Source organism: Sus scrofa, chromosome 1 (genome assembly GCF_000003025.6).
Source record: "Sus scrofa isolate TJ Tabasco breed Duroc chromosome 1, Sscrofa11.1, whole genome shotgun sequence".
NCBI lineage: Eukaryota > Metazoa > Chordata > Mammalia > Artiodactyla > Suidae > Sus > Sus scrofa.
The window spans coordinates 72505398-72516609 of record NC_010443.5 but is presented as its reverse complement, the minus strand read 5'-3'; the positions used below and the strand labels follow the sequence as shown (position 1 = coordinate 72516609).

General features: G+C 35.8%; 1 protein-coding gene across 5 annotated transcripts in view; it reads left to right on the top strand.

Moving 5' to 3' along the window:
- The window catches only part of ATG5 (autophagy related 5), a 176453-nt gene that overhangs the window by 3793 nt on the left and 161448 nt on the right, over positions 1-11212 (top strand). For 4 of the 5 annotated variants that reach the window (XM_021090470.1, XM_021090478.1, XM_021090491.1 and 1 more), the window contains exons 2-3: positions 646-810; positions 9198-9325. In XM_021090470.1, coding sequence (XP_020946129.1) covers positions 703-810; positions 9198-9325 — 236 coding nt within the window. In that variant the 5' untranslated portion in view covers positions 646-702. The remainder of the gene's footprint in view (positions 1-645; positions 811-9197; positions 9326-11212) is intronic. The other variant, XM_021090498.1, reaches the window with a different exon arrangement.

The window sequence follows — 11212 nt, the reverse complement described above, 5'->3', positions numbered from 1 at the left end:
ACTTAATGTAATGCTTATTGATTCTGTATCAAGTGTTATTGGCAATGTTCAAAACAATATTTTAGTTATTTTCCTCAACTGTTGTAATTTCTGTTTATGAAATATAATACTTTTAATGATTCTAAGTTCTTAAAGTCTTTGACTTTTAAACATTTTTTGAGACATGTTCTTGTTGGTTCTGTAAATTGGGATAGATATACTTTATAGTAATATATTATAGTCATAGTTCTAAGTGGCCTGCATGTATTAATTTTCATATCTATCTTATGTGGTCAGGGCCATTATTCCCATTTTACAGATAAGACTAAGAGATAGGAGTTAAAGGTGAAGAGTTCACTTTAGATAAGCCTTAGACTCTTTGGGGCCTCGAGAGAATGATGCCAGTATTGTTTACCTTTGGCTGTGGTTCCTCAGTTGTGTATGTAATTTTTAAATAGCTACTTTGATGATCCCTTTAAATAAATAGCTCCACATTTAGAATTTGTTGTACTGATCTTTGCATTCATACTAAAGAATGCCCATCACACAGTTTTTTGATACGAATAGTCTTTATGGCATTCATTTTTTCCTATAATCTTTCTTGGTTTGGAGCAAGTTCATTTATTTTTACAAGGATCTGACTGACACTCTTCATTTCATTTTCAGTTTGGAGTTGGTTGAAAAGGAATTTTGCCTATATGTACTGCTTTAAACACTGGAAGAATGACAGATGACAAAGATGTGCTTCGAGATGTGTGGTTTGGACGAATTCCAACTTGCTTCACCCTCTATCAGGATGAGATAACTGAACGGGAGGCAGAACCGTATTATGTAAGTATGTTGCTGGTGGCACATGGGTTATCTTTGTCTGTTTTTGTAAATAAAGCTCTAAGAACCTGGAGGCTATTTATAACTCTTTATATGCAATTAATAAGACTCATTTGGGAAAAATATTAGAAGACACAGATCAGCAAAAAGAAGGAATTAAGAATAGCTTCTTACCCTACCATTCAGAGGAAAAAAGCCACTGTTGACTTGTTGATATGGGACCTTCTTGACTTTCTTTTTCTTATGCATATATATGATATATGTTAATCATAAAGTTATGTGCTGTTTTTTAACAGGAAGGTATTTTGTATATAGTAGGTTCAGATTTGATTCTTTTGTATTTAGGTGGTTTGAAGCAATAATTTAAATTTTTTATAGCTCAGATGTGTGTGTTTTCATATATTCATGAATTAATATATATTATATATAAAATATATTGTTTAGTAACAAAACAGGCTATATATAGAGTTGTAGGTTTGAGTTAGTGTATTATCTGTTCTAAAAAAAGTATTGGAGTTCCCATTGTGGCGCAGTGGCTAACGAATCTAGCTAGGAACCATGAGGTTGCGGGTTTGATCCCTGGCCTTGCTCACTGGATCTGGCGTTGCCGTGAGCTGTGGTGTAGGTCGCAGACCTGGCTCAGATCCCGCGTTGCTGTGGCTCTGGCGTAGGCCAGCATCTACAGCTCTGATTAGACCCCTAGCCTGGGAACCTCCATATGCCGCAGGAAGCAGCCCTAGAAAAGGCAAAAAGACCAAAAAAAATAAATAAATAAATAAAGAAATAAAGAGTATTGAATGTCTTCTGATTTTAGCCTGCTTTTTTTTTTTTTTTTCTTTTCTTTTCTACTTGCATATATGATCCATAGTTAGGCATCTGTCAGTCAGAGGTAATAGTCTCTTGCCTTCTTACTGAATTGCTCTCAGTAGGCCAAGACACTCAGTTATCTTAGTTTTTTATTTTGTCTCAGGTACACATTATGTTTACTCAGGAGGATCTGGGAAAGTGGAAATGTATTGTGGTGCTGGACTGTTTCTTGTTTCACTTTAGTGAAGCTTGCCCTTTGCTTTTTCCCTCGTCTGTTGGAGAGGCAGGAGCACTCCTCCTCAGCCTATTGCAGCTGTGGGAGGTCAGGCTTTTGGAGGAAGCTTCTTAAAAACCCAGGCACTAAGTTTTTATGTACAGGAGCTGTTTAATTTTTCTTAGTGCATCTTGAATCTGACATAGGTCATGCACATGGTGGATACTCAGTGCATGAAAGCCTCCCTATAGTCATGTTGGGTGTTTGTTTTAAATTGTCTTTTTGGGTTTTTTTTACTGAATAATAATTTCAGAGAAATCAGGTAGTCTTTTGTGCTAGTATTCACATAATCATAACTAAATTTGAGTCATTTTAACTTTGGAAAACTCAACAGTTTCCTGCATTTAGAGAAACTTCAATAATTAAAAACAAAGTGTGGTCATAGTTTATTTTTAAAGACATTTCATGTGTTAGATGTATTGTTCGTCATCTTCTTCTGTAATATGGATTAGGATATCATTTATGTTTGTTCCCAAACTAGCTTTTGCTATTTTAATTAAAAAATTTTAACTTTGGATGGCTTTCTGTTGTATAACAAAGGAGCGTATGTGTCCAAAACTAAGAAGTATATAATTTTAGTCTGTTAACTTTTAAATAAGAATATAATGTTTGACACACTTCCTACGGTTTTAAAAAAAGAAACCAAGTAAATGGTACAACATTTTCCCTTCTTTATATATAAATCTATTTAAATATGAAAAGACCATTGCGAGAGCTAGAGGGTAAGTTGTTTTGTTTCTAATTGAATTAAAAATGGCAAAAAGTATTGGGGATAACTGTTGGAGAAATTATTTTGGGGGGAGGGGAAGAGGATTGTTTTGTCTAATAGTAACTGGGTTTTTTTTTTTTCTTGAATTCTTTCTAATTCTTCATCCAACAGAAACTCATATAGTCATTATGTTTTGGAAGAATATTAAGAATAAATCCTAAAGAAATGGGCTCTAAAACCACGTTAGGAGCATATTCCAGATTTTGCTTAAATACATATTTAATATATATAGGAAAAAATACACAAACTACCAGAAGTGATTACTCTTAGAATTATTATAGCTAAGCATTTTAGTGCCATCATGCTTTTAGTTCACTTGTGTCTTGGTTATAAATTAAGCTTGAAAGTACTTTCAATTGCCTTGAGTTATAATATAGATAATGTTTTAAAGATTCTGGATGAAATGAGGTAAAAATATCATAGCCTTAGAGCTAGTAGACCTCTTTCCCAGACATTCTCAAAGTTCAAGTGAGGTGACATAGCAGGTTGTCACCATGGCCTGAAGAGTCCATTCATGTTCAGATGGAGGTGAAGTCAGGATGGATGAATGAGAATGTAGTTTATTTTAATTAATGTTTGTAGCTTATTTCTTAGAAAATAGATTTTAAAATATTACTGATACCAAATAACATTATTAATTTAATAATAATTATTAAATTAAATAATTATTATTGAGGGTCTTCTGGAATTTTTTTTCTGTTTGGAAAAGCATATTAATATTAAATACATTCTTGTATATTTCTGCATTTTGATTTGTTGCCTCTGCATAAATCTTTCAGCCAACATCCTATATCATTGAGAATTATATCTCATTTTACAGGGAATATTAGGAAGGAAATTTATTAGAAACTAAGCAACTTTTCAGTTTTTGTTATTTCTGTTATATTCATTTGAACTGTTGCTCTTCCTTTAGGTTATCTGATATGAAATATATATGCTAAATTGCATTCATATTTTTTGACTTGTTAACCAAAGGAATCACGTAGACACATGGTCATCAATCTGAGTGAACCCTTAACATTAACCCAGCAGTCCTTTTATGTTTCCTTAGTCACCTGTCTCCCTCGTTGTTCTCCACTATTAGTATTTCTCTGAGCTCTCACCTCATCTTTCTTGACAGGTGACCTCACTTCCTTCTTCACAAAGAAAATAGTAACCACGTGATAAGACCTTCCTTAACCTTCTACCACCAAGCCTGCAAAACATATCTGCACTCACACACATTTACTTCTTTCTCTTTCTTATTTTCCTGGAAGAGGCATCCTTCTTCCTAGACCAGGCCCAGCCTTCCATCTGTGTTCTGGATCCCATCTCCTGCCTTCTCAGGAAGCTGGTGATTTCTGATATTCTCCCACCCTCTACCCCTGCCTTCTCTATTTATTTTATTTTTAACTTTGTCTATCTGCTCTTTCTTTGCAGCATTTATATTGTCTCAAGTCCTTCCTATCCTAATACAACCCACTGTTGGCCCCATCCCCCTTTCAGCCTCTCGTTTTTCCTTCACAACTAGACTTATTAACAAGGATGGTCTATACTCTTTGTCTCCCCACCTTCCACAACTTCACTGTGATCACATTTGCAAATAGGACTTTCTTGTCAAAGTCACCAATGACATCTTTGCCAGAGCTAGAGTCTGTTTTTGAACTTTCATTTGCTTGATCTTTCAGCCCTATTTGATGTTATTGGTTTTCTCCATCTTGTGGCACTTTCTCTTAATCTGCAGTGCCTCATTCCTGATTTGGCTTCTATCTTTCTGGGGTTTTGTGTTCTCCTTTGGTAGATCTCCCTCCTTTGCTTGTTTCTCAGTGTTGGCACTCCTTGGTGCTTTGTCTCTCCCCTGCCACCTTCACTTTTTTCCTCCTAGAGCTCTCATCCATTTTTATTCTTTGTTAAGCATTTTTATCTCAACAGCTCCCCAAGATTTTTCCCCTAAGTTTCAGAGCTCTATGTCTTTCTGCTGGATATCCTCACTTAGATGTCTTGAAGGAACCCAAACTGAGTCTGAAGTTGGACTCATCATCTTTACTTCAGAAAACCTGGTAATCTATCATGTTCCTTTCCTGTTTTATTATCCAGATAATCAAGCACTCTTACAACTAATTAACATGGGACTCATCCTTTGATGCTTCCTTCTCCTCTATACTTGACATTCAGTCATAACTTAGTTCATCTGATTTTATATCTTAGCTATTTCATACTTTTCCAGTTCCTTTTATACCTGTTACTAACTGAGCCTAGCTCAGACCACCATTTAAAAACTGAGGATTGTATGGTATTAACTAATTACTCTGATTTCAGTCTTGCCCTCTTTTCCAGTCCACAGTTGGAATAATCTTTTCAAAACACATATCTGATCCTGTCACCTGCCCATTTGAAACTTTAGTGGCTTTTCATTGTCTTCAGGATCCTTAATGCAGTTTACAAGGTTCCTCATGATATGGTCCCTTGCTTCTTCGGTACTATTCTGTCCCAAGCCTCCATAGTCCTGTCACTTCTTAGGATTCCTCACGTCCCTGTCTTTGACTTTCTGTATTCACTCCACACCTTCTTGCAGTTTCCTCTGTCTGGAATGAGCAACAGTTATCTCCCACCACTATTCATATCCAGACACCCACACCCACCCATGTCTGGTTCATTCCTCTTTCCCTTTTGACTCTGTCCCAGCCTTCCTGAGTCCCTAAATTAGGTAAAATTCTTTATTATCTGCTCTTACAACATTCTTTACTTCCTCTTTGCATTCATCATATTTGTAATTTTGTCCTTATTGTCTTACTCTTTAGCCTGTAAGCTCCATGAGAGGAAGAACTCTTTCTTTCTGTCTTATTGAATGCTGTAACCTCATCACCTAGTGTGATGCCTCACATATTAAAATGGAACACAATTCTAGTGTTTTATTTCTGTTTTTGTTCTAGACATGTGAATCTTTTAATTTTATAATTGAAAACTGTTGGACAAAATAGGATTTGGTGTAAGCAAATAATATTATAGGCACTTCCCCCCCCCCCAGAAATATAACTAATCTATACAACTGTGTTAAACATGTATTCCTTATAAGTTTTACAGAAAAAAAAAAGAATCGCTTATGTCATATGCACTGAGTACTTGACAGTGCTAAATGAAGAATGAGAGAATGATAGAATCCATGCAGTGGACAGTTTCCCTGGAGGGTTTAATCCTTTTTGTATTAAAAGAACTTAAAGAACCTTGAAGACATTACCTGAAGGGAAATAAGCCCAACACAAAAGGACAAACATTTTATGATTCCATTTAGATCAGGTACCTAGAATAGCCTAACCCAAAGCAACAAAGTAGAAAAGTCATTACGAAGAGTGAGAGGAAGAGAAGAATGGGGAAGTTCCTGTTAAATAGGTACAGAATTTGAGTTCAGGATGATGAAAAGCACTGCAGATTGATAGTAGTGATGGTTGCACAATAACAAGGTGAATGTATTTAATGCCACTGAACTATACGTTTAAAATGGTTAACATGATAAATTTTATGCTAGGTATATTTTACCACAGTTTAAAAAAATGAACTTGAAATAAACCAATGAGATAAACCTAGGAAAAACCTTGTGTGGTACAGTCTGGATGTTGAAGGCAGGGCAGTGTTTTTTGCTCTTGTTTCCTTTTCATTTTTACCTAGTTGAATATCTACTAGATAAATTGTATCTATACCTACTCTCCTATATTTTTTCTTTAATCTTAGAGTTACTTCTTAATGCTACTGTAGATATTTATATTAGTTACAGATTACTCCGGCAGGCCAATTTGGAACAGAAGATTCCAACTGCATCTCAGTGTAGATTCTACCTTAAATATGGGCATTCTTTCAAATTTATCACTTTGGGCTGCTCTTGCCTTCTGAGATGGACTACTTCTGTCTGTGGAATGTGTATTTCTGTAAATAAACATTCTTTCACTTAAATAAAATAAAATAATCACATTTGACTTCTTGTCCCACTTGACCTTTGGCATCTCTGATTCATTAGGTGAATGTTTATTGTATGCCTACTATAAAGCAGGCAATATTTTGTGTATTGGAAGTGTAGCAGTGAACAAAACAGATGAAAATCCCTGTCTTAATGGAGCTCACCTTCTCCTGTTCCTCATTTCTTATTGTAAAAAGTAATTTTTGTCTCATGAAAGTCATTTGTGAATTTTTCAGCAACTTTGGTTGAACCTAGTGCATGAAGTGCGACCTTCTCGTAAATCAGGAGCTGATATCCATACTCATTAGTCCTGATACATCTTCCTTCTTATGATCTCCATGGGTTGATATCATTCTCTACAGAATAGGTTACTGTGTAATGTCCAACAGACATTTTAAAGTAAAGCCCTAAACTTACTAACATGGAACTATTGGACTAGTAGGTTGTACTGTTTTTTTTTTTTTTTTAAATGACTACTTTACCATGCTGTTTTAATTTCTTGTAGAGACTGTCCATGTTACATCTGTATTTGATTCTGTCATTTTAATTAATTCCTTTTTGACATTTATTTAATAGAATATGAGTTTGGCAAGTTATTTAAGCTGTATGTAAAATGCAGGTGATAATAAGATTTCCTATAAAACAACTAGTGTTTTCTCTTATGGATAGTAAGTATTAGTTTCCTTTTTCATTTCTTTCCTAATCACATTCTACTTGTTTCATTATGAAAGAGGAATTTACGTTCTGTTGAATCCACAATGCTATATAGCAGCTTGTTCCTAGTATTACTACCTTTTTTTTAATCTCTAGTGCAGCATGCCAGCTCCCTCCCACTCCCCTGTATCCTGGATCCCCTAGGACCACTGTCATATCCTCTTAGCTAGTTGGGGCCTGAGAAGGATTTTTGGTGATTAAATATCAGTCCCTTTAACCAGAGTATTTTTCTTGGTATATTTTCCCCCATCCAGAATGTAATTCTACTTGATTTAGTGATCAAAAGACGTGGAGTTCCCGTCGTGGCGCAGTGGTTAACGAATCCGACTAGGAACCATGAGGCTGCGGGTTCGATCCCTGCCCTTGCTCAGTGGATTAATGATCTGGCGTTGCCGTGAGCTGTGGTGTAGGTCGCAGACGCGGCTCGGATCCCGAGTTGCTGTGGCTCTGGCATAGGCTGGCAGCTACAGCTCCGATTAGACCCCTAGCCTGGGAAACTCCATATGCCGCGGGAGCGGCCCAAGAAATGGCAAAAAAAAAGACGTAACCTGGAATAAGCAGTATGAAAAATGATGCAGGGTTAGGCTCACAAAAGTAGCTAAAAGAGAGTAACAATTTTACCAGCAAGCAGAAGTTTAGGAAAGCAAGAAGTGGCTAGAGCGTCTGCTGCAAAGAAAGAAAATAAATTAATTTTTGCCAGTTTGCTCCTTTTATCTCCTTGTAAGTTCTTAACCAGTTTTCCAAAATGCTGTCTTATGTTTTCTTTCTGGGTGCCTTTCCTGGGGGAGAACACTGATGGTCTTCATACCATTCTAGTTGAGGCTTTACCAACCTCAATGTTCCTTTCCAGACTTTTCCCTCTCCAAAATCCAGAAAGGTCCAGCCTCTCTAAGGGCAGGATTGAGGCAGTTGATGGACAGTAACAGGACCACCAGCCCACCAGCATTATACCCCAAGCTTGTGCTTTACCGCATTTAAAGATTTAAATGTGTAGCTCAGAACTCCGCCATCTAACTTATCTCTCTCCTTTAGTTTTCTTCAACATTAGTAATCACCATTATCTGTTCTAATTGATTTCCAGACCTCCTCTGCTTTTTTCCTTCATTCCAGTCTCATAGTATTTCCTTAACAGATTTCCTTGTTTGGAATCTTTTATCTCCTTGCAGTCTTTTATATACAACAGCTAGAATATTCCTCAAGTACTGTTCCTCTCATCATACCATCGTTTTATTCATGGTATCATAGTGGCTCCTATTGTTTTTCAAATGAAAATTTCTGTTTGATCTTTAAAGGCCTTTCTTTTGGCACCATGAAGTGTTTTTATAAGTACTTTTTATGAGGGTTTTTTTTTTTTTTTTGAACCTCCACTTTATTTTAGCTTCATAGAAGAGGATAGATTATCTTGCTGTCCTTCATTGCAACTAAGACAGTACACAGTAGGTTATCAAAACATGATGTTCCAGTTGAGAAGTTCCAATTGATAAGTCAAGGTATACATTAAATTGAGTTGATGATTGTCTTAAACGTCGAATTAACTCAGGTGAATCATACAGATGTTTAAGTTAAATGTGATAGAACTAATAAGTATCCTAAATAGCATGACATCTTGTTGCACTGTATTTTTATTTGGAAAAAAGTATTACAGAAAGAGTATGCATAGACTTGTTTTACTCTAGGCATTTATTCTAGAAGCTGTAATAAAGTAATGGCATAAGAAATTTTAAAACGTCAGCCTTTAGCTTTTGATTTTCTATAAAAAGTAGTTGACTTTGTGTGGAATGTTCAAAGTAGTGCAAAGAACATGGCTGTTTTTCCTTAATATTCAAAAACCTATTTAGTATATTTCTTTTTGAAAAAATAGTAAATAAATGTGGTTTTACAAATTTTCATTTCAGTTGCTTTTGCCAAGAGTAAGTTATTTGACGTTGGTAACTGACAAAGTGAAAAAGCACTTTCAGAAGGTTATGAGACAAGAAGACATTAGTGAGATATGGTTTGAATATGAAGGCACACCACTGAAATGGTGAGTGAAATTTTCTGCATTATTAAGCGTTGAGTATGTGCTAGCTCTAAGAAGATATAGCGCCCAGGAGTTGCTGTTGTGGCTCAGCAGGTTACGAACCCAACTAAAATTTCCATGAGGATGTGGGTTCAATCCCTGGCCTCACTCAGTCGATGAAGGATCGGTGTTTGTGGTGTAAGTTGCACATGTGGCTCGTATCCTACATAGCTGTGGCTGTGGTGTAGGCCAGCAGCCACATCTCTGATTCGACCCCTAGCCTGGGAACTTCTGTATGCCTCAGCCCTAAAAAGTCATATGTGCAGCCCTAAAAAGCCAAAAAAAAAAAAAGAGAGCGAGAAGAAGATATGGTGCCTGGAAGCAGGTTTTTGGAAGTTCTGTATAAGAACTCACTGGTCTAGCTCTGTAATACAATGAATTTTAAACCAATGCTAGATTATTTTATTGGAAATATTCCTGGCTTCTATTTGGATGCATGGGAGACTGGACAGATTTGTATATTTTCATCAATGGATTTTTTTAATATGGCATAATAATAGTGTATTGGTTATGGGGTTTGTTTGTTTTTTAAAAATGCCCTTATGAATAAGTCACTCTGTGACACTTTTCAGGTTTGTTTCTGTTTCTAAAATCTTTATAAAAAGATCTTTATATACAGCTGATTACCTAAAGGGTCATCTTTCAAACTGATTGCCGCATGTAGTCCACATATAGTTAATCATGTGCTATAAGCACATCTTGTTTAGCCTTGGTTTAGTATTTAAAATATATTGATTTCCTTTTTTGTGTGTGAAAAGTAATCTGGATAGTATATCAAAATACCATTTTTTCCCAAAAACATTAAAAAATATATATATATCCTTTTTTAAAAAACATATTGAAAGTAAATCCTAACTGGGTTTATCCATGTACAGAAGATGTTATTTTTGTCCTACCTGTGTTACTGGGAGCTTTGATCATTGTTTCAAAAATATTGAGTGGAATTAAAGAAATTACAGAGAGAAAAATATTTAAAAATGGCTCAGGATATGCTGGGATAGTTCTTCAAATGCTGCTATGTTGATGTAGTTGAGTAAAAAAAAAGATACAAACTGGGTCAAGCTTTAAATGAAATATGAAATATAAATAGTTTAATAGTGAACCTGCTCTCTGAATCTGAGAATAGTAAAAAATGAAGAGTTTTAAAAGAGACTTAAAGCAAATGAAAGGAAACTAGTAGGTATGTAATGAGTGCAGCTGACTTGAAGTAAGGATTACTTAGAAAGAAGGAATAAACTTTTGGAGCTCACGGTGTGCTGATGAATTTGCAAGAGTAAGTTGATTTCTCCTAATGATTTAGAGATATGTGAGGTGATACCTTGTATTGAGTTATGGGTAACATCACTAATCCCCCCCCCCTTTTTTGTATTGTGTTCTTTTTTTTAGTATAGTGTTCATTTTGTTTTGTTTTGTTTTTTTGTCTTTTTAGGGCTGCACCTACAGCATATGGAAGTTCCTAGACTTGGAGTCCAGTCAGAGCTATAGCTGCTGGCTTACACCACAGTTCATAGCAACGTCAGATCCAACCTACACCACAGCTCACAGCAATTCTGGATCCTTAACCCATTGAGCGAGGCCAGGGATCAAGATGCCTGCGTCCTCATGGATGCTAGTCAGATTTGTTTCTGCTGAGCCATGACGGGAACTCCTGTATAGTATTCATTTTTTAATCAAAACAATATTGAGCTTCATCATCACATTATCAGGGGCATTATGACTCTTAAATAGTTCTAGGCCTTGGGCAGCATAGATAAGTCAATGTTTTCTGTTTCTTTTTATTTCTCAGAAGAATTGGAGGTTTTGGAATGGGAAGGAGGCTTAAAAGAAGTGTAAGAGAAGCAAGGATCAGGA